Source organism: Gopherus flavomarginatus, chromosome 3 (genome assembly GCF_025201925.1).
Source record: "Gopherus flavomarginatus isolate rGopFla2 chromosome 3, rGopFla2.mat.asm, whole genome shotgun sequence".
NCBI classification, from domain to species: domain Eukaryota; kingdom Metazoa; phylum Chordata; order Testudines; family Testudinidae; genus Gopherus; species Gopherus flavomarginatus.
This window is the reverse complement of record NC_066619.1, coordinates 35,204,481-35,228,451: the sequence shown is the minus strand read 5'-3', so window position 1 is coordinate 35,228,451 and position 23,971 is coordinate 35,204,481. Positions and strand designations below refer to the sequence as shown.

At 41.4% G+C, this 23,971-nt stretch overlaps 1 protein-coding gene across 2 annotated transcripts in view; it reads left to right on the top strand.

Annotated features, from left to right (window-relative positions):
• Positions 1-4,474: 4,474 nt before the first annotated feature.
• The window catches only part of LOC127047925 (chondroitin sulfate proteoglycan 4-like), a 63,539-nt gene continuing 44,042 nt past the window's right edge, over positions 4,475-23,971 (top strand). For both annotated transcript variants that reach the window (XM_050946853.1, XM_050946852.1), the window contains exon 1: positions 4,475-4,565. In XM_050946853.1, coding sequence (XP_050802810.1) covers positions 4,481-4,565 — 85 coding nt within the window. In that variant the 5' untranslated portion in view covers positions 4,475-4,480. The remainder of the gene's footprint in view (positions 4,566-23,971) is intronic.

Below are 23,971 nucleotides of genomic sequence, written 5' to 3'. Positions count from 1 at the left end.
TGACTGTGATGTGCAGAGACATCGCTAGGAACCTCCAGATGAGATGATCCTGACTGACTGTAGGGTGAAATTTGTATATTGGGAGCGGTGAGCATAAGAGATTTGCTTGGTATATGTATTCTGTGTGCGTTGCTAATAAATAGATGTTTAGAGCACAACTGTTTAAGGCTCTTTCATTGGGAAAAGGTTCCGCAGACCCGTAGAGCCCTGAGCCCCGAGGGAAAGGCCAGGTACTTAAATTGAGCAAGTTTCTTCCTGAGTTGTGTAGGTAAGAATAGGTGCCTTACACCCTGAGCCCTAGGAAGGGAAAGGGTGGGGGTGCCCTAAATTGACCAGATCACGCCTTGAGCCCTCAGTAGGGTGTAGGCTGGGTGCCTTAGATTTTGCAGGTAACAGTAGCGTATGCTTGCACCTTTGAAAAGACTATGTTGGGCCCTGTGGCCAGCTTGTTCCAATGGGTTCTGTTTAACATTTAAATCTTGTTTAGTGCTTTGAAATAATGGGCACAAGGGAAGAGCAATCACAAGTATGGCACTTCCTCTGGATCTGGCTTGGAGCCTGTGCCAACCATAATCATCTCACTGTTAACTTGTGCATCCTGTCTGTTTTATCCACCTGTTATCATATATATAGGATGTAAACTTCATTATCTTTTCATTATATGTATGTAGAGTATCTAGCATATAGTTTACTAGTAATAGCAATAATAATGTGATAAAGCATGTGGATCCAATTTTTCTTATTTTCAGCTGTTTATCACTATTTCATTGGTACTGTTATTTCCCCTAGTTTTTATAGACCCTTTTTATAGACCTCAAGACAAATTTAAGCCTTTATTTTAGTGTCATACTGATGTTTCCCACCCTAGAGAAAACACAGGCACTAAGTTTAAAATGCCCTTTTTTGCTATGTTTTCCTTAACTGAATACAAGTCAAGCTAAAGTTTACAAAAGTCTCAGGGAACACCCACAATTTTAAAAAAAATCAGAGGGCTATGCTGTGTCCTGCACAATAGCTTACTAAACAAGGCTAAGAGATAAAAAGGGCCTTTTTGGATTAAAGAGAGTTTAATAAATTATGACTTTATATGTATCTTTAAATACTGCTGCAGTCCCTATACAGTCATGCCAAAAAATTATTGTAGCCATTTGTCTAATATGTTTTACTGGTAGTTGTCTTTTATAGGACACAGAGTGAATCTAAACATTAATTTAAAAAAATGAAATCAAATGTAATTATTAAAATGGAAAGGAATTGTTTGAACTTCTGCCAGAATTTCATACTGTATATTATTGCCATATTTTACTTTAGTATTTATCTACGTTATCTTTTTTATTCTTCTTGGTGACTCTTTGGTTAGACTTCCTTAAGAAATATTAAATAAACTTACTTTTGTAAAATGCAAGAACACATGACCATTACTAAGCAGATCCATAGCAATACTTGATAAATCCCTGTTTAGTACAAACTGCCCTCAAAACGGCTCCAAATATCAGACACATAGGCTATGTCTACACTGCAAGGAGGTGTATGATTGTAGCAAATGTACACATACCTGATCTACCTAAATCAAAGCCAGCTTGAGTAACAAGAGCAGAGAAGCAGCAGCAGTACAGGTGGCTGCATGGCTAGTCCAGCACACCCAGAACCCTAGGAACGTGCTCGGGTTGCCACTGCCCATGCTGCTGCAGCATCCTCCTATTGTTACTTGAGATTGTTTAGATCTACCAGATGAAGGCTAGCTTGGGTATGCCACACTTCCTGAATGCAGATAAGATATACCCATGTTATCAGATATCATGGTTATCAGTCACATACAGTTACCATATACTTCAGAGTAAGGTATAAAACCTCACGGAAGATAGGTGTGGGATAATTTTCCCCTCACATTGGGTCTCCTCCTAACCCCTAAAAGTTAGAGATTATTTCAAACCCCAAAATATGAGGTTTTATATCCCTTCCTTAACTTTTTAATTAGTATTAACGGCACTAACTTTGGATATTCTTGTTATCCATATAAATCATGGAAACATAGGGCTGGAAGGAACCTTAAGAAGTCATCAAATCCAGCCTGCTGCGTTGAGGCAGGACCAAATAAACCTAAAACCACCCCTGACTGGTGTTTGTTCAAGCAGTTCTTTAAAACCTCCAGTGACAAGGATTCCACAACCTTCCATGGAAGTCTATTCCAGAGCTTAAGTGCCTTTATAGTCAGAAAGTTTTTCCTAATATCTAATGTAAGTCTCCCTTGTTGCAGATTAAGCCCATTACTTATTGGCCTACCTCTAGTAGACATGGAGAACAACTGATCACAGTTGTGATCAGTTGCCCTAGAACAGGGCCTCATCCTCCCTGATTGAACTACCTCATTATCTCTAGCTTGCCTGCATATTTATACCTGCCCCTGGAAATTTCCACTACATGCATCTGATGAAGTGGGTATTCACCCATGAAAGCTCATGCTCCAAAACGTCTGTTAGTCTATAAGGTGCCACAGGACTCTTTGCTGCTTTTACAGATCCAGACTAACACGGCTACCCCTCTGATAACTGATCACGTTCTCTTTATAACAACCCTTAGTGTATTAGGTCCCTCCTCAGTCTTTTCTCAAGACTAAAGATGCCCATGTTATTTTAGCCATTCCTCATAGCTCAGGTTTTCTAAACCTTTTATAATTTTTCTTGCTCTCCTCTAGACTCTCTCTCCAATTTGTCCACACCTTTCCTAAAGTGTGGTGACCAGTGGATCGATCGCCGCAGCATTGATCCATGGTAAGTGTAGACATACCCTTAAACTACCATCTCTTCTAGGGCAGAGACTATGGGTGAGAGCCTGGCCCCACTGAAGTCAATGGAAGTTTTATCGTTGACTTCAATAGGACCAGGATTTCAACTGCTGTTTTCCTGAATGTGTGGACAGTGCCCAGCACATTATGGGAGCTGCTGGGATATGAATAATTATGTAATCTGCTTGAAAGACGCAGCTATGGATTCATACATAAAATGACCAGTCAATCACAATAATTTCTGAAGGTGTTGTTGAGTTTTTCCTGCAGATGGTACCATAGGTACAGGAGCATTAGTCAAGAATTCTGAGCAGGTCTAGGATTTTGGTAGAGCAACATGCAGGAGAGGAAATTGCTCAATACTTTTTTGTACCTGAAAAATGAAGATAAGTAATTTCTGTGGGGGAGTTTGGCTTCTGGCTTCTTATAGACAGCATACCTTTCTTTCATCTTGCAATGGTGAACACAAACAAAATCTGGTACCAAACAATGACCAACATGTTGGAATGACCTGTTGTAACTGTATACACCAAAAAGTTGATGGAAGTCAAGCACTTTATTTTTTTCTACATATATAGCTTACAAGGTTTAAGCGAATATTGTTCTGGTTATAAAGAGTACAATTTTCAAAAGGGCCTGACTAAGTTGGGCACCCAACTTCCATTGAAAGTCAATGGGAATCAAGGCCCAGATCCGCAAAGGGATTTAGGTGTTGCAACACTCAGTGTGGCAGTGCCTGACTTTCTAGGTGCCTAAAAAGTCACAGGTGCAACACTGGGATCCACAAAGCCTGACTCGGGTGCCTAGCTCCCTATACAATGATTGGGGAAAGATAGGGGGTGAGTCCCAGGGTGGTGGTTGGGGAGGAGGTCTCGGTGGGGGGCAGTGAGGGGACAAGGAGCAGGATGGGTCGGGGGTTTTGAGGGGGGCAGTCGGGGGACAGGCAGCGGATGGGGGTTGGATAGGGGCAGGGCCAGGCTGTTTGGGGAGGCACAGCCTACCCTACCCTAAAGCTCATTCATTAGTTTGAGGCTTGCAGACAGCTATTTAACACAAAGAGCCAAGCTGTTATCTTTTCTATGGGGGAGGGATCACATGAAAAGAGCAATATCCAGCACCACCTACCGCCTTCCCAACCCCACTAAGGGAGACTCCCATCCCCTGAATCCTCTGGGAGGCCCTGCCTGGAACAGCCTACAGGGTTAGACATGAGCCAAATGGGCGTTTTGTGGATTGCAGTTTTAGGCACCCAAAACTGGCACCTAGTTACCTAAGTGGCTCTGGACTTAAATGTCTAAGCCACTTAAGCACTTTTAAAAATCCAATTTAAAATGATCCAAACAACTGTTTTTAAATGGGTTTGGGTGATAACGGGGAGAAGCTGGGAAGGCGGGGGGGGGGGGGTGATGAGTCACAGAGGGCACAGTGAGTGGCGCAGCGGCTGGGGGGCCAGCAACGGGCGCAGGTAGCAGGGAATGCGGGCTGGGAGCTGCCTTGTAGCCTCTTCTCCCCAGGGCCAGGCACCCCGAAGCCCCGCCCCGGGAGCAGCCTGCGCCCCCCCCACTCCCCCAAGTGTAACCCGACCGGAGCCAGCGCGACAGCTGCTGCTCGGGCGGGGCTGCGCTGCGGCCGTGCGCCCCGGGGCCGCTGCTGCCTCCTTCGCCGGAGCTGGAGCGGGCGGCCAGCGCAGGCGGCATGGCCCCGGGCTGGAGGAGTCCCGGCGGCGGCCTCGCCAGCGCCCTGCTCCTGCTGCTCGCCCTTGGCCTACGGGCTCTCGCAGGTAGGCTGCAGAGACCCCTGGCCGGGCCTCCCGGCCCCTGCTCGTCAGGCGGGGCTGGGCTGCTGCCGGGCGCCGGAGAAATGCTGCCCCGCCCCTCTCCGGCCGCTTTGCGGTGGGCTCGGCGGGGCCTGCCACCGCGGCTGCGAGCACCTGCCCGGCCTGGCCAGCGCTCTGCTGGGCGGGCGGGACCCTCCGGCTCCGCTCCCCGTGCGGGGCCGGGGCCACTCGCAGCCCGACAGCTGGAGCCGACAAGCGCGTGGGCTCCGGCGAGCGCTGCACTGTAGCAGAGGGGAAAGGCCCCGAGCACCAGGCACTTCGGGCCACATTCTGCCTGCCGGGGCGAGCGCTTTCCGCTGCTCCCCAGCTACAGTGATTGCGGGGGCTCAGTGCCCCAGGCGCGCTGTGCTTACTGGGTGTTTGTGTGCGGACCTGCAATCGAAGTCAGACTCATTTGACAGGCACTTCCTTCACTTCGTATCCGTTTTAAGCCAGCGCTAGCCCACCGGGAAGGGTTGTGTGGGCTTGTTCGTAATCAGTGGCCCAAACCTCCGTTCTTTGGAAGGAGAAATGCAGGATCAGAGGTCTGAATTGGGATTTCAGAAATGTCAGGCCTTAAAATAAGTGCTGAACTTTTAAACTCTTTCTTTGTTTATTATTTGCTTACAGTGGATTGAAGATTTAGCAGCACATTAAAGTTGTATACCAGAGGACATTGCTTGTTCTATTTCCTTACGGTGCATAACAAAAACCTTAAAAGCTTTGTTGTTTAAAGATTTTTTTCCTGCTCATTTTTTTTTTGTCTCCTGAAATATTAGGCATTGATTTCTGGTTTTGTTTTTGTTTTGTTGGTTGGAGGACTGTCTGGAGAGTTAGGGGGACAGTGATACCACAAGAGAGACCCTTTACATTTTCACATAACTTTATTCATGAGAGTAGTGCCAAGAGTGAGGAATTCGGCACATACCTAAGGGCTTGCAGGAGCAAAGCTGAAAATATGAGCTGCAGCTGCCCTGTCCCTCAGTAGAAGGGGAGTTGGTGTTCAGTCAATTTTTTTTACTACTTTTTGTTAAGACTGGTTTAACTTAAGCTCCTGACAAACAGGATAAACGCTTTTTGTGAAAGAGTCAACATCTCTTCCCTTTCAACCGAGGGCAAAGAAACGTCCGGCTCAGGTTTTAGTCTATTGTGATGTCTCTATTTCACTGAGGTCTGCAGTCCTCAGGAGGACCCCCCTGGAAAACTTGACATGTCCCATCTCTGTAATAAAAAAAAAAATTAGAAAAAAGGCTTCCCTTTCCTTTTAAAAACTGTAAGGGGTCATGCTACATTACAGAAGATAAATAAAAGACACAAGCAAGACTCCCCCCTCCGCCCTTTTTTTTAAGTTCACTTTTAAAGTAGTGATCAAAATGTTCAGAAGTAGCCCTTAAATTTGAGACCTCTCATGCCTGAGCACCTGCAATTCTTCTAGACAAAGAACTTTAAAGTCCAGGCCCTTATGCAATCATTAAAAGTAAGAAGGGTGACCAGATGTCCCGATTTTATAGGGACAGTCACAATTTTCAGGTCTTTTTCTTATATAAGCTCCTATTAGCCCCCACCCCCATCCTAATTTTTTACATTTGCTGTCTGGTTACCTAAGTAACAGTGCAACTAAAATCTCAAATCTTTTACTTCTCATTATAATACATAACAGCATCAAGGGCTGTAGTTTTTCTTACTACCTATATTCTAACAGTGGATGTGATTTGGCAGTTTGAAATAGCCATTTAGAGAGTGATACATTAAGTAGCTGTAGAAGCGTGCATTGTAGCAGAGCCACAGCTTTCTGGAACCCCATAGCCCATGAGTGAATTGCAGTGGAATTCTCCTTGGAAGTTGAGGGTGCTCATCATTTCAGAAGCCCCATGAATGTATAGATGTCTTAATTATCTGGGATTAAGAGATAGTGGGTCTTTGTAAAGACAATACAATTTTCTTTTAAAATAAATGTGCAGTACTTCAGATATTTGGTAGTGTTCCCTCGAGAACTATTTTCATGCATTCTGCATTATATATGGGGCTTATATTGCAACATGGTAGCTTGACCTGTGGTATGCAGTCCCAGATGGTGTTCTCACAGGTTTTCATGACAAGAAATCCCAGTTACAGTTGGGAGTGGTTGTTACTTTTAGGTATAGTTCTGTAGTGTGATTTTCAGAAGTGCTCACTTTGGCCCAAGTGCTATGGAAGTTTATGAGAATTTTGTCATTTACTGCAATAATGGTAGAGTTGGGCCCATGCTGAGCACACTTGAAAATCCCTTGAGTTTTGAAGCCTCTCTGTGAAAGTGGTTTCTTTAGAGAAAGCACTGGTGTGAAACACATATTTTATACTAAGACACACAGTATAGATGTAAGAAGTCTATAAAGAGCATTGAAACTATATTTAAAAGTTAAGAAGTTTTCAGACTTCTGTGTTAGGAAATTCTTTGATGGTTTTAAAAAAAATATGTATTAGCTGCAAAGGATTAGATCTTATATTAGTAAGATCCCAGCAGAAGTTGATTTATATTAATGACTAAAAATGAAGCACACAAAATGGACTTCTCTTCAAAAGATATTTTTGCTGTGGGACTGTCTTTATGAGCCAGGTCCTGCAAATCTCTGACATTGACCGGAATTCAACATATTTTGGGGTTGCAGGATTGGGACTCAGGTTTGTCACCGTTTTTTCTTTCTGAATATTATTTTATGTTAATGAAGTGTAGTATATGTATATAGGTTTTAATATGATTTTGGACCCAATCTAAACACGCACACATGGAATTACACTCACAAGTAGTTTCAGTGACTTCCATGGACCACTTTATGTGAGTAAAGATATACATGTACGGATCATGGTCTTTCTTCTGAACTGGCATAATAGATGAGTGTTTTAATTGTTTTACTTCCTGGAAAACAAATATACGGTCCAGTAAGTTGCATTTTTAATTAGCTAGATTTTTGTCTATTGACTTATATTTATGAAATATACACGGCAGAAGATCCCACTTTAATGTAGATTCATACATTCCCACATCATTGTAAACATCATTAAGGAGGTTTGACCTTTTTGGTATCAGCAGTTACCGGTGATAAAATACCAGATTTCCTTTCTTCACCCTCTACCTTTAGGGCAAATGTGTTTCCCTAACACATGTTGATGTTAAGGGTATTTAATCTTTAATGGATCATTTGTTCTCATCTCAGTGTGCAAGAATTACACGTGAAACTCTCCATTCACCAAGATGATACAAGATCAATTAATTTTAATCTCAGCTCAATAGTTTGAATAAATAGCCTTCTGTATGATTAACATGCATAGTCACTGTCTCCAAATCCCTTCAGGATTGAATAGGACTTGAAATTCTGTTTCAAATGAGTCCAGCACTCGTATTTCCTGTATAAAATGCTTTTGCTGTTAAATAGCCTGTTTAATTTAAATGACTCTTAGAGAGTCTCTAAACATAATGGTTATTAAAGATGGCATTGTCTTTCCTTTTACCAGTCCTTAGAGAGGTGACTCTTGTCTTTCGGAGTCTGATAAAGAGTCGTTTATGATTATAACAAGCAAAAATTTTAATAAATATTTTAGTAACTATTTTTACATCAATATTGAGGTCTACTCCCTACAGCTCCGTTGTGCTAGTCAGTTTACAAACAACACAATAAGAGACAAGGTCAGGTCAGTGCTAGAAACTTTTTCCAGTATAGCAATGTCACTTGGTGTGATTTATTTGTTTATTTTATAACATTTCTATATTGGCAAAAGCCATAGTATAGACACAGTTATACAAGCAAAAACATGCTTTTGCTGGTATAGCTTATTCACTTGAGTTGGTATAAGCTATACCAGCTAAAGCACTCTTGTTCTGGTATAAGCTGTGTCTACACTTGGACAGTTTGCCAGTTTAGCTATACTAGACAAGCTTTTCTAGTGTTGTCTAGGCTTGAGAGACAGTTCCTGCCTCCAAAAGCTTAACTGAGATTCAGAAGTGTTAAATAACTTGCCCACATTCTCAAAAAGAATATGTAGTAAATCCAGGATTTGAACTGGGGCCTACTAAATGGTAGTCAAGTACCTTAATCACAAGGCCACCTTTCTTCTTGAATTGTGGTAGGTGAAGGATTTACAGATAAAGCATATTTCATATATGCTGTGCACACTGCTGGTGAGGGTTATTTACTTGCAAACTCATTTAGTATTTGCTTTTCATTGTACACAAAATAACTAAGTGTTATAGTGGGGAAAGATTGGATAAACAGAAGATTTACTTTAGATTAAAGGTTAGACATGCTTTAAAATGTCAAAAGCTAATGAAGCAAAACTCCTTCCCAGCTTTTGCGCTGTCAGTGTCATTTAGCAACAGTTTGGCACATAATATTGTTTCTGCCATCTTTTTCTCCTCCTCCCCTAGTTCCTGCCTCCAAAAGCTTATCTTCTCCCCAAGACTCACGTGCTCCCTCATTTTGGGGCTCTGCTCCTAATTTACCATTATATTGCTCTGCTTCTGCTCTTTGTACTAGCAGTCAAGAATAATTCACTAACATTCTGTTGTGAAAAGCCCACATTTCAAAGAGCTTTAAAGAGCCATAGTTTAGACCCTTACTCTTGACTTGTGTGCACGTAGTCAAAGCACAGTAGTGTTGATGGAGAAAGCAGTGCAAGGAGGAATTTGGAATTGTAAAGTGCCACAAAGGACCTGACCTTCTAAAACAGAGACCTGTTAACTCAACATCCCACCACAGAAGCTTTCAAACCTTGCCAGTGCTTTTTGAAACTTCTTGCACTCTTTTAAAACATTTTTTTATATAAAATTGCATTTAGGAAAAGCAGCTGCTGAAGATGAGTAAAGAAATGTCTAGGTACATATGGCTCCCATCATTGTAAGAACTAAGAACAGCAATACGAGATCAGACCAGTGGTCCATCTATCGCAGCATCCTGTCTCTAACAGTGGCCAATGCCAGATGCTTCTGAGTGAATGAACAGAACAGGGCAATTTCAAGTGATCCATCCCGTCATTCTATCACAGCTTCTGGCTGTCTAGGGACAAGTGGAGCCTGGAATTGGCTAATAGCCACTGATGGACCTATCCTCCAGGAACTAATCTAATTTTTTTTTTAAGTTATACTTCTGGCGTTCCCAACATCCCCTGGCAATGAGTTCCACAGGTTGATCATGCATTGTGTGGAGAAGCACTTCTTTTTGTTTGTTTTAAACCTGCTGCCTATTAATTTCATCAGGTGACCCCTGCATCTTGTGTTATATAAAGGGGTAGCTAATATTTCCCTATTCATTTTCCCCATACCATTCGTGATTTTGTAGACCTCTATCATATCCATGTCTCTTTTTTAAACTGAACAGTCCCAGTGTTTTTAATTTCTCCTCATATGGAAGCTGTTCCATACCGCTTATTATTTTTGTTTCCCTTCTCTGCATCTTTTCCACTTCTAATATATCTTTTTTTGAAATGAGGCAGCCAGAACTGCACACAGTATTTAAGGTGCTGGCATATGATGGGTTTATGTAATAACATTATTTTCTGTTGTATAGCTCTATCCCTTTCCTAATGGTTCCTAACATTGCTTTTTTTTTTTTTTTTACTGTAGTTTTGGAGCATCTCATAATGAATTTATCCTTGCAACACCTTTGTAATGTAGAGAACCATTATCCTTGGTTTAGAGATTGAGGACAGTGGAGTCTCCCTCACTGGAGATTTTTAAGAGCCGGATAGACGAACACCTGTCAGGGATGATCTAGATAATATTTAGTTCTGCCATGAGTGCAGGGAACTGTACTAGGTGACCTCTTGCGATCCCTTCCAGTCCTTTGATTCTATGACTTGGAGTCAGAGAGATTTCTATGATAGCTAGGAAAGTAGTCTCAATTTTGAGTCCTTATCTAGTGCCTAAACCAAAAAGCCAAAATTCCTCCCAGAAAAAAGGTATACAACTGAAAGGAAGGCTTGGTCACTGTTTATGAAAACTGGAAATATCACTGTTAATTATTATACTGTATTACTTTTAGTATGTCTACTATAGCAAGCAGATGTGTCTCTGCAAAAGAAATTCAATAGGTGTCTTCTGTACTTTTGTTGCATTAATGTGAACTCTGCTATTGAAGTTTTATATCATGTGAGTCAATCATTTCATAGATACCAAGGCCAGAAGGGACCATTGTGATAATCTAGTCTGACCTCTTGTATAACACAGGCCACAGAACTTCCCCAAAATTTACTTTCCCTGTAATTTTTTTTGGAGTAGTCTTACTTCTCACTGTAAATATATTATCTCATTGTAAATATCATATCATATCTGAGTCTTCTCTCAGCAACTCCACTGGCTGTTGATTTACACCAGTGTGAGAACAAAATTAGGTGCATTATCTATGCAGTAGATGGAAACTCTGGATCCTATTAATGAGTTCCAGAAGCCAAGTTTTTGTTTGTTTGTTTGGTTATTTGTTTATTAAATAAAAGGAAGCATGGGGATCTCTACAGGAGCACACTTGGGGCCAAATGCTGCTCAACATACATAGACCTAGCTTTGAATTCAGTGTTAGACCTGATCAGACCATATTAAAATCATTTAAAATATGGGGGAAATCTTGGGTTTTTGCTGTTTTCTCTTTTTTAATAAAGAGAAACAAGAAGTTTTGTCTGGATGTAGCTCTGGATTTGAATGAAAGCTTATTTTGTTTAATGTAAAGGTACATAAAATATTGTTAATGGCTTTTCCCCTTGAGGCATTTGTTATTTTCAGGGAATATAGCTCTTGTAACTTATTCAGTGACTATGACAAGCAAAAACAGAATCTTTTCCTTGCAGTATGTTAAAATGTTTGGCCTAGAGAGCAGTCTCCAAGAAGAGAACCTGCAGAAGGGGGTGCAGGAGAACTCTGTGAGAAGACCTTGTGAAATTATCCATAATTAATTCTCATAAGCACCAAAGCCTGCAGGGGCATGTGCTGCTCCCTAGCAGTATGGCTCTATTGTAGCCATGCTGTCAGAGCCTTCCCTATGTGCAGCTGCCCCAGGCATCTGAGATACCCCTGCGCAGAGGAGGGCTCAGGACAAGATAATGCCTTCCTAGGTTGTGCTACCTTTGTCTGAGGAATCTGAATGAAGGGATGATGATTTCATGGCCTGTCCAGCTTTCACTCCTCTTCCCTGCGGAGCCTTCCATAGGATTCTAGGAAGTGGGGTACAGTGTTATTAGCCCACTAGCTCCCTCACTCCTGTTTCTGCTCAGGACCTGGGAAGACTGTCCATGAATGGGCAGGGAGTGGAAACCATCTGAGCCTTTATTTCAATTGGTATCACTGCTGGTTATGTTTGTCTTACAGTAACGGAGAGCTACCAAAACATTTCCCATGTAAAAAAGGTGAAGTCAGGTTAGAAAATAAACAGTTCAATTATATAAATGTGTGGTATTGGGTGTGCATAAGTATAAAAGAATACCACAGGCATGTGGGAACACTACCGGAAAGGCTAACGACTGCACATGATGGCATATATTACATAGGTGGACATGCAGGTGAATGAACTGATGATGTTGTGGCTTCATTCACCTGCACGTCCACCAATGTAATATATACCATCATGTGCCAGCAATGCTTCTCTGCCATGTACATTGGCCAAACTGGACAATCGCTACGTAAAAGGATAAATGGACACAAGTCAGATATTAGGAACGGCAATATACAAAAACTTGTAGGAGAACACTTCAACCTCCTTGGACACACAATAGCAGATTTAAAGGTAGCCATCCTGCAGCAAAGAAACTTCAGGACCAGACTTCAAAGAGAAACTGCTGAGCTTCAGTTCATTTGCAAATTTGACACTATCAGCTCAGGATTAAACAAAGACTCTGAATGGCTAGCCAACTACAAAAGCAGTTTCTCCTCCTTTGGTATTCATACTTCAGCTGCTAGAAGAGAGCCTCATCCTCCCTGATTGAACTAACCTCATTATCTCTAGACTGATTTTTGCCTGCATATTTATACCTGCCTCTGGAAATTTCCACTACATGCATCTGACAAAGTGGGTATTCACCCACGAAAGCTTATGCTCCAATATATCTGTCAGTCTATAAGGTGCCACAGGACTCTGTCACTTTTTACATTTGTCAATGTGTACATGTATTTCCCTAAACTTGGAGGAAACAGTTATGTTTCAGATACCACTATGATAATTTAGTATGTTGAATTTATAACAGCAGTTAATGTATATGCAGATAACCACAATATTGAAGTCATAGCAAAAACTTGCTTTAATTCCAGTATCTGTTTTATAGTGTGAGACATGAAAGTGTTTTACACTACTGCATCAGGATCTTCCTCTATAAAAAAGATATGGTATTAGGTTTAACCATACAGTAGCTGTTGTCATCAAATATCTAGGTATTCCTATCTTCTAGTGGAAAATTACTTGCTTTGTTTTAGCAATCCGACACATGCATAGAGGCAAAGTCTCAATTTTATAAGGATGGTGAAGTTCTACTTAGCACTTTAAAGCCACATCATGGCAATCTAGTTCTAATTTCCAGACTGTAATTTTTACTAATCTGCAAAGAAATTGTGATAAAAAAATCTTTCCTACTTCACAAACTTTAGAAAAATAGGTTATTTCTAATCTGATCCTCACAGGGGTTACTTATCAGTATAATACAGTACTATTACCCAACTCTTGTATAGCATTTCCTAATCATAATGTTACTTGCACGCTCTAGAGAAGTGGTGGGAAACCTGCGTCCTGCCAGATAATCTGCTGTTGGGCTGCGAGACAGTTTGTTTACATGGACCATCCGCAGGCATGACCGCCTGCGGCTCCCAGTGGCTGCAGTTTGCCACCGGGAACAGCAGCCACTGGGAGCTGCAGGTGGCTGTGCCTGCAGACGATCAATGTAAAACTGTCTGTAGCCCGCCAGCAGATTACCCTGATGGGCCGCATGCGGCCCACCACTGCGCTAGGGCATCTCATCTCTACTCTTTTGTGTCATAACCCAGTTAATTTAGGCCCCCCACCATCTTACCCAGGTTCTAGGGCTTGGGGCAAAAGGCACCTACCTTTACCCAATTCCTAGGGCTCAGGGCATAATCTTCTATGGATTTGCAGGGCCTTGTCCTGGTTAAAGAGCCTTACACAGTAATATCCTCAACCTCTATTTATTAACAATCACCAAGCAGAATACACATGGGAAGCATACAATGCTATGCTCACCAATCCTGATTACACAGGAGGACTTTCCCTGTTGGCCATGCAAGGTCAGTCTCATCTAGGTCCTGGTTGCTGCGTGTCACGGTCGTGCATATGATTTTAGCAGCTCTGATCTTGGGCTGTGTCTTGGAGGTGAGTTCTTCTTCTTCTAGGTCTTTTCTTTTTATTCTTTTTTTCCTTTTCCTTTCTTTCCCCCCAGTCTCCTTTTTGGACCCCAGTTTATATAGTGAAACTTGAGTCCTGCTTATGTGGCACCGAGACTGCTTAGAGTGAGAGATATAAAATAAGTCTTCTCTACAGCCTTAGCTAACTGCCAGTTGGCTTTTAGCTCATGCAGTACAGGCTCATGCACTATGCTCTAGAGGTCCCAGGTTTGATCCCACCCACAGACAACTGAGGTCTGTTTGCATTACAAGTAGGGGCTCATCCAGGATTTCAGCTGGGAAGTCTCTGAAGTTAGGGATGTGCTTCCTCAGCTAGGGGAAGTATGTAACCCACACACCTTCTGGGTGTGGTATTCTGTCCTATCTAGTGGCACTGAGACTGCTTAGAGAGAGATATAAAATGAGACTGTTCTACAGTCTTACCTAAGAGCCATTTGGCTTTTAGCTTATGCTGTAGAGGCTCATGCACTAAGCTCCAGAGGTCCCCAGTTCGATTCCGTCTGACAATGACCGGGTCTGTTGGCATTATACTTAGCTTTATCCTGACCAATCATTTGGTTAAAGTATTACAAAATAATTCTTTGACCAGTCCTAATATATTGCAAAACAATTCTTTAACAATCATACCCTGCCACCTTAGTTGATTTAAATCTTGCATTATTAGTTATGCAACAGACAGAAACAATTAAAGAACCAGAGACTATACAGATAAACAATAGAGAAGTAGGGACCATAAAGTCAAAACAATAAAGTAGTATTGATTTCACAATCACAACTGTTGGTAAGTGATTCCTTGCCAGACAGAATGCTGTCAAAGAAAGTTTTCTTAAAAAAAAAAAATGAAGATGTTTAAATCTGGTGATGGTGGGTACTTTTAGAACAGAAGTGCCTTCTTAACAGCCTGATATTTCATTGTTTTAATGTAATTTAGATGGAATGTGAGACTGACTTTCTGCTTTTTAGCTCACGGCTGCTGCTGTCCTAATGTGGCTGCAGAAAAAGGCCTCAGACCTCACAATAGGTCTCAAAGCGCTTTACAAAGGAGGTCAATATCATTATCTCCATTTTAAGCAAGAGGCAAATAAAAGGTTACCTTTAGAAAGTAATTACAAATAAATCCCAATTTTTCCAAATGCTGATTCAAAACTCAAGTTATCTGAAATTTATTCCCTCACTTCTAAAGTCTTACAACATCAACATTAGTTTGTTCAAAACTATATTAGAAGGGTTTTGGAGACCTTCATAAAATCTGGGGTTTACCTGTAGTAGAATGAGCAGTAAAGCTGAATTCCACAGTATCTCATGTTAAAAAGATTGCATCACATTCTGCAAAAGAGATCTGACCCTTTTGTTGCTTTCTATATAAAAGTAGAAGCATATCTCAAATTAGTATTAATCAGCATTGTAAAACAACCTAATCAAGGATTTCTCCCCCTCGCCCCCCCCATGTTCTCACAGTTTATTATGATCCCTTTGAATGTTTAAAGGGCAATCTCTTTACTTTCCAAAACTGTGTTTCCCTCCATTATGCATATACTTAGGTGTATTTGGGTTACTCAAATTCTTGGTTTCTGTGACTGGTAATCTTAATATCTAGCACTGTTCAGTATACACAAACCTTTACAAAAGCATCAGCAAAAGAGTTAGTTGCACATGAATATTGCATAAAAGCCCAAGTTTATTTCCATAGATAACAGCTTCTAACAAATAGATTTTCTGTATTAATGAGGATACTACCATAGCCTCTTATGCAGAATGGGAGAGTATTATTTTAGAGGTTTTAGTACAAGTTAGTCACTACCAACAGACTAACATTTGTGTAATAGACTTAGGGCTAATATTTATCTTTACAGATTACCTCAAGCATTCTGTATATACTCTGGAGTTGCTAGGGATAGATTTAGAGACTCTCCTTCTATTACAGTCTGAATGACTGTTTCAGAGAACAAACCTGCAGCCACAAGGTAAAGGAAGAAAATAAAACAACATTTGTAAATAAATCTGTAGATCATAACATTTTTGTTATAAATTAATCTAACAGAATCACTTTGGTTGAGTTCTGATGAATAGTGCTGGAAGTTTTCCAACAGAGCATTCTAGCTGAAAACACATTTTCTCTAAAGAGAAGAACTTCACATGCAGATAATTATCTGATCATTTCCCTAAGAACGGAGAGGCTATGTGCTGCCCTCTTGTATGGGATGCACCTGTGGGTGGCCCAGGGTCCATCCCTGATAGGGATGAGGTTATAAAAGAGGTCCTGAGAGTTTACTATGAGAATGTGTTTATTAGCAGTGAACTGAGTTACTCTAGGTTACAGAAATAAACTTATTTATTGGGGTTTGTAGGAAAGTGGAGTTTTTCATTGTGCTCTATGGGCTGCCTTTCAACAAGTGCTTATAGGACATGTAGTGAGAGTCTGGGATGCTTATGAATTTATAATTGAATTTTTACACTTTTTTGATGTAGTGCTGTTAAGAGCATCTTGAGCTTGAGAAATAGAAGTAGAAACATTTGTTTCCTACTTGTTCTCTCTTCTTGAGCTGGCACCACAAATGTTGGACAGTCATGAAATGAGTGAAAATGAACCAGGCTTTTAAAAGTTTTTAATGTGTCAAAACAAACAATCAACACCCTGAAGAACTAGTTGCATGAAAGGGAAAACCATCTTTATGATTAGAAAATTAACATTTATTTTTCTTTCTAGACTAAAGAAGATTTACACTACCTTTTACTGAAGGGTCTTATATTCTGAAGACTGAGAGCACACAGCTGTGTAGCTTGGATCTATGTAGTTAATATTAGAAACTTCTGATATGTCTCATAATTGATTAATTTTTTTATGAACCTCAAGATCAAAACCAAACATCTTAAAACCATCTAGTCATGCACACATCTGGCCTATGTAAAAACATGTTCTTAGTACCTTTTCCTTCATTCTTCTGCCTCAGTTCCTTCTGATATCTTGTCTTAGTTAGAGTGTAAGCTCTTTGGGGTTGGCGCTGTCTTTTAGTGTGTTTGCACAGTTCTATCACAATCCAGCCCTGATGGGTGTTCTCTGTTATTCACTAAATACTATTCCATAAACACTCTCAAAAGTGGGCACCTACATTTGTGCCATACAGATCCCACAACATCTTTGTCTACCACCAATCCACCTGTAAAAAGACATTATAGGACAAATGCCAATGCCAGCAGTGTCAATACAAAAAGCACTTGACTGTTCCGCAGCTGAAAGAAAAAGAAGTTTCTTAGCACACAGGATGAATTCTTTCAGTTCAATTTCTGGAGGGTTTCAAATTGTAGTCCCACACAGAGTATATTGCAGTAATCTAATCCCAACATGGAGAAGGCAGGGATAAATTGCAGTGACATCTGCATCCAAAAGCAGAGGTTGCACCCTTCTCAACAAGTGCAGATGGGAAAAAACTGCTCCTGGGCACAGCTGCTAGCTTAGCATCCATGAGCAGCAGAGAATCAAAAGTAAACTCTGCCAACATGAGTAATAAGTGGTAGGCGCACACTCTCATTCTGTGGAGTCAATAGTAATCTCCCTTATTTATTGTGATTGAGTCCCCAGTCTGTTTCTATTAGCTTTTTTGTTTTCGCCTGGAATGAGCCTTTGGTAGTGAGCCTCTGGTGAGTAAACTTCCTCAGAGCCCCAGTCTTAGCCAGACACTGGATAAATTACTCAGCTAGTGCTCAGGGCACTTAGCCATCAGAACAGAAGAACACTGTTATGTAATCACTCACTATTATCCCCAGAAATCTCTCAGAGAAACAGAACTTCCTTTCTTGAGCATATATGCAAGATTGTAAGCTTTTTGGGACAGGGACTATATATTTGTTCTGCATTGGTACAGCACCTAGCACAATGGGGTCCTGGGCGCTACTGTAATACCAATAATTAGCATTGAGAGGTAGCAACTTCAAAACTGATAAAGGGAAATAGTCAGTACATAATTAGATCGTAGAACTCACTGCCACAGGATATCATTGAGGCCAAGAAATTAGTAACATTCAAGAGGGGTTGGACAGGTACAGAGAACAAGAATATCCGGAGTTATAACAATTAATACATGTGACGTTGCACTCTGTATGATTTAATAAAAATATGCTAATGAGTGAATATAATGTAATGAATATGCTTCACGCAAAAGGTCTCTTGTAAGGTATCATTACAAAGCTTGTAATCTACTGAGTGTGGTCATCCTGTTTGTATAAATGCATCACTCTTGTATCTAAAACTAGAAATATGAAATATAACTTTGAGGGCCTATCGTAATTATGCAAAGTATGGGCCATTAATGGTAGTTTGGAAGCTTGATGGCTCCCATCAACCAGGACAATTGACTGTGGATGGTTCTGTTTGCAGGCAGGCCTTCCGTGAGTCAGGCTGGGAGGAATGAAGGCTTGGGGTCTTACAGTGACATGGCATCATGTCACCTAAACTGGAATCCATCTTTAACCTAGTGCTTTTCCACTGGGGGGGGGGAAGGGGTGAGAACCCAGAGGGACAAAGGATTCCTGCCTTATGTAAAAGATATATAAGTGGGTGGAACAGAACAAAGGGGATAGCCATCATGAGGAACCCCGTAGCTACCACCTGAGCTGGAACAAGAGCTGTACCAGGGGAAAGAATTGTGCCCAGGCCTGGAAAGTGTCCAGTCTGAGGGAAAAACTTACTGAAGTATCTCTGAGGGTGAGATTATCTTTATTCAGTTTGATTAGACAGATTTGCATGTTTTGTTTTACTTTGCATGGTGACTTACTTTTTTCTGTCTGTTACTACTTGGAACCACTTAAATCCTACTTTCTGTATTTAATAAAATCACTTTTTACTTATTAATTAACCCAGAGTATGTGTTAATAAACAGCCATGCATATCTCTCTGTCTGTGTTACAGAGGGTGAACAATTTATGAGTTTACCCTGTATAAGTTTATTACAGGGTAAAATGGATTTATTTGGGTTTTAGACCCCATTGGGATTTGGGCATTTGAGTGTTAAAAGACAAGAACACTTCTGTTAGCTGCTTTCAGGTAAAACTACAGCAGTTAGGGGACGTGATTCAGACCTGGGTCTGGGTTTGCAGCAGGCTAGTGAGTCTGGCTCAAGCCAGGCAGGGCACTGAAGTCCTAAGGTGATAGGGCAGGGAAGGCAGGGGTAGAAGTAATCTTGGCACATCAGGTGGCAGCTCCCAAGAGGGTTTCTGTGATCCAGCCTGTCAAAATACAAACAAAGAATTTTGGATGAGATAATAATTCAGGGTTTAAGGCAGTCTCTAACTTTGAGGAATTAGGATCAGACCTTTATGGAGGCAGATTATCCTATAACTGACTACTGTGGGGGTTTTGCACCGTTCTCTGAGGCATCATACTGGCTATATAGACCATGGGTCTGATCCAGGGGTTCTCAAACTTCACTGAATTGAGACCCCGTTATGACAACAAAAATTACTACAGGATACCAGGAGCCTGAGCCTGCCTAAACCCCGCCCAAGCCCCACCGCACCGGGCGGGGGGTGGGCGGAAGTGAAAGCCCAAGGGCTTCAGCCCCGGGTGGGGGGCCTCTAACCTTTTCCATGCCATCCAGGGCTTCAAACCTTGGGCTTGGGCTTCAGCCCTGGCAGTGGGATCAGGTTTCAGTCCTGGGCCCCAGCAAGTCTAACTCCAGCCCTGGTGACTGCATTAAAACAGAGTTACAACCCATTTTGGGGTCCTGACCCACAGTTTGAGAACCGCTGGGTAATCCAATATGGCAATCCCTATGTTCCTAACTTTCAAGAAGTGACTCCTTCCTGTCCCTGCTAGGGACAGCAAATGTGTCCCCTCCTGAAGTAGCAATCATGAAATTTAGATACTATAGCAATTAAAAAAGATTAGAAACTGTTTGACAAATCCTCTGCCTTTTATGTTTTGACCTTTAATAACTAGATAATTTACTAGATTGCATGACATTTCACACTATAATAACACAGAGGTTGCATCTGGCTGTGTTCTCTAACTGCATGGAATGTTACCAGGCTACCTTAGTGTAATTAATCTGAGCAACTGTTGTCCTGTGACCTAATTCTGACATTTCTGTTTTAGTGCCAAAAAATAAAATCAATAGCTTAGTTAGCATATTTTCATTTCCACATCAGAAGGGTTCAGCATTTCTGGAAGTACTTTCAGTGTAAGCTACATTGTTTTTGCTTGCACTATGGGCCTAAAGCCAAAACATTATTTTATCTTTAAAGAGAAGCACTGATGCCAATATCTGTTAAACACTTTGAAGACCAGAAATGTTCTGCAGCTGTTCTGCCATGTGGGAGCTGAGTCTTGCATTGTGTAGAGGAGTGGGATGCACATTTATTGCTTTAAGAGATGGAATGGTGTAGTTCAATATTGGCATATAAAAAGACTACCAATTCTAAACTCAGAGGATGAGGGAATTTAGTAAAGTCTTATTCTCTTGTACCTTGCATGGATGTGAGGGACTCTCCTGGATTACAAATCCAGGCATAGTAGGGAGAACAGGCTTCATGTGGCTGCTGCTCCCCCTTGGGAGTGAGTTGGGGACACACAAAGTAAGGGAATAGACAGAGCCTAGGCTTCTCTCTCCCCAGTGCACTGGAACTGTGAAGACGTGGTGGATGGTGTAAGGTGCGCCCTGTAAAGGACTACATTAAGTTATTTCCCCTCAACAGCAAGGGAGGAGCACGGAAGGAGTTGTGACTACGAGTTCACCATTCCTTCCCAGGGTTCTTCCTGCGGCAGTAAAGCTAGATGCCACCCCTTTTGCAGGGCTTAATCTATCCCAGAGTGAACAATTTTGATAGAACAAATTGAGTTGCTAATTTTAAGTAAAGTCTTTGATCCCAATTTTGTTCTCCAAGATGCATGCACAGCTCCTGGTAACTGCACAAGTGGATTTGGGTGCAGAATTAGGCTTCGTGTGTTTGATAGTTACATGTTTTGGGTGTTGCTTTTTAAAATTAGGGAAGAAAGAAGGCATTTATTGTTCTGTATTTCAGATAGAAAAGGACAAAGAAAAATCATTTGAAAAACAGTCTTCAGTGGGACTGGAGATGCTTAAATAGCAGTGAACTAGAGCTGAAAGTGGACAATAATTTAAATATGATTTTGTTATATGGTGACAGTGAAAGCCAGGATAATTATGTTCTGCATACAAAGTCCGCCAAAAGAGCAAGAGATGCCAGGCTGCCCTAGAACTAAAGCAACCAGCTAATTACATGATATGCAGAAGATTTAAAATGAGAACTCACTCATTCAGTTTTTTGCATCTATAGAAATATAGAGACAACTAGTAGCAGTAACTGTAGAGTGAGTGAATTTTAATGTCACATACTTACATATTAATATACCAACTTCCCAAGACATATTTAAGAAAATAGAAAATTCTCATTGCTTAAGTGGATTGAGCTTTTACAAAAGAAGTTGTTATAGGTGGTATCTGAGTTAATGGGACAAAATACCCACCCCCTACTATAGCTAAATGATTGACTGAAAAAAGCCCTCTTCTATAAGTCTGAGCACTTTCTCCATATCTGCTCTTGTTTATTACAGAGACAAAGTGGGTGAGGTAATATCTTTTATTGAACCAACTTCTGTTGGTGTGAGAGAGAAGCTTTTGAGCCTCACAGAGCTCTTCTTCAGATCTCAAGAAAAGCTCTGTGTGGCTCAAAAGTTTCTCTCTCTCACCAACAGAAGTTGGTCCAATAAAATATATTACTTCACTCACCATGTTTCTCTAATATCTTGGGACTAACATGGTTACAACTACACTGGTTTGTTATAGTCATTTTCAAGAAAGATGCTCTGACTTTGTCTAAGGACCTTTCCTCTCTTTCTTGGGACTCTGTTTAGTATTATGGAATGTAATGTCCAGTCCCAGAGAGAATATAAAAAACAAATTCCTTAAATGATGTGCTAAATTCACATATTCTAACAGCAAGAGACATTCTAATGTTACTGGCTTGACTCCGTTCGTATTCCTTGATGATATGATGTAACCAGAACAAAAACAATTTCTCTTTAAAAGATCTGGTCCCAGAGACATTCAGAAGGTCATCTCTAATGTGGTTTTAGCCAAAAAGCATACTGAAGAGGTTCGTCTAGAGGAACCTGACTGCTGCACTATAATAACATGCTTCTTTCACTGGTGAAGAATCCAAACACAGACAATGCCAGGACACTGTAGGTGGTCCTGGCTCGAGTAGTGATTTAGCCATGGATAAATGCCTAGGTTGATAGATCCGTTTGCCGAGTTAGCTGCCCCACCCACAACTGTGGAGTCGAAGGGTTGGCTTATAAAAGGCAAAATTTATAATCCCAAGGATTCTTTTGTCAATTCTTCTGTTATTTCCACTCAGATATTTCCCCCCGGTGGTTCACTGTGAGGCATTTTTGATCCTGTGCTACCTCTAGCCTAGTTGTTCTCTAGTTCATCCAGGAAGATCTAAATAAAGGTATTGCTCTGTGCACAATAAAGCTTACCCCAAGGTATGTGGTGGATTCTCCAAGACTTGGAATCTTTAATCAAGATTGGAGGTCTCTCTAAAATCTCTGTTGTTCTGCCACAGGGTATCAGGCTTGGTGCAGGAATCACTGGGCAAAATTCTATTGCCTGTGTTAGGCATCAGGTCAGACTAGATGATCGTAATAGTCCCTTCTGACCTTAAAATCTGTGAAAGATTCAAACTTCAACAATAGATTTCCTAAGGGAGTTCATTGGTAGGACTCTAGTCAAATCCCGTACCATTGCTCCTATTCATTAGGGGTTGTAGGATCTAGCGTAACAATAGAAATATAACTCCTCAGAATCTTAATACAGAGATTGAAAGCCTCTGCATTTCTCCAGCTGAACTTCTCGTGGCCCATGATATTATATTGCTTTCCTAAAATCTAGCGTGGCCATAGTGGAAGGGAGTGATCTTGTGATTAAGACATGGGAGGGGACTCGAAATAATCTAAGTTCATTTTTCATCTGTTGCATAGACTTCCCATGAGTCTGGGCAAGACACTTAATTTCTCTGTGCCACAGATTGCCATCTGTATAGTGGGGTTGATAGTATCTCTTTTCTCCATCTCTCTTGTCTGTTAGGTAATAAACTCTTCAGGGCAAGGGCCGTGTTTTACAATGTGTTTGTACAGTGTATAGCACAAAGGGTTCCTGGCCTTGGTTGCTGCCTCTACACACTACCACACTACAACTACTACTACTATTATAGTGATTAAGAACAGTTCCCTCATCCATCCGATTCTCTTGACCTAATATTTCCTTTGAAAAAGGGAGGTGCTTACATTCCTCTATTATTAGAGCAATAATATTTTATCTGTAGAGAACAACAAAAACCAAAAGGTCAGGAAAACTGCTTTTGATTTTTCAGGCACATGTTGTATGAGAGACTCTAGTCTAAGGCATCTGAATCTATTGTCCATTTACTTGCCTTCTGTCTACGGCGTGTTTATGGGAAGAGGAACTCCTGTCCATTCAACTCCAAAACTTATTTGACTCAATCAGTTGTTTTTCAACTCTTTTATTCTGCGGATTATTTCATTAGAGAAAGAGATCATTTAGTGCAGTAATTCTCAACCAATGGTCTGGGGCCCCCTGCAGGCCTCGAGCAGGTTTCAGGGAGGCCTCCAAGCAGGGCCAGCATTAGACTCGCTGGGGCCCAGGGCAGAAGGCCGAAGCCTCCCCACATGGGGCTGAAGCCCAGGTTCCTGAGCCCTGCCACCCGAGGCTGAAACTGAACCCTGACCAGTGTAGCTTTGTGGGGGGCCCTGTGGCATTGGCTCCCAGGCAATTGCCCTGCTTGCTACCCCCTAATGCCGGCTCTGGCTTTTATATGCAGAAAACCAGTTATTGCGGCACAGGTGACTGTGGAGTTTTTATAGCGTGTTGGGGGGAGGCCTCAGAAAGAAAAAGGTTGAGAACCTCTGCTTTAGAGGACCACATAACTTCCTGAACTCCCTCCTTACTACTAGAATCTTCTC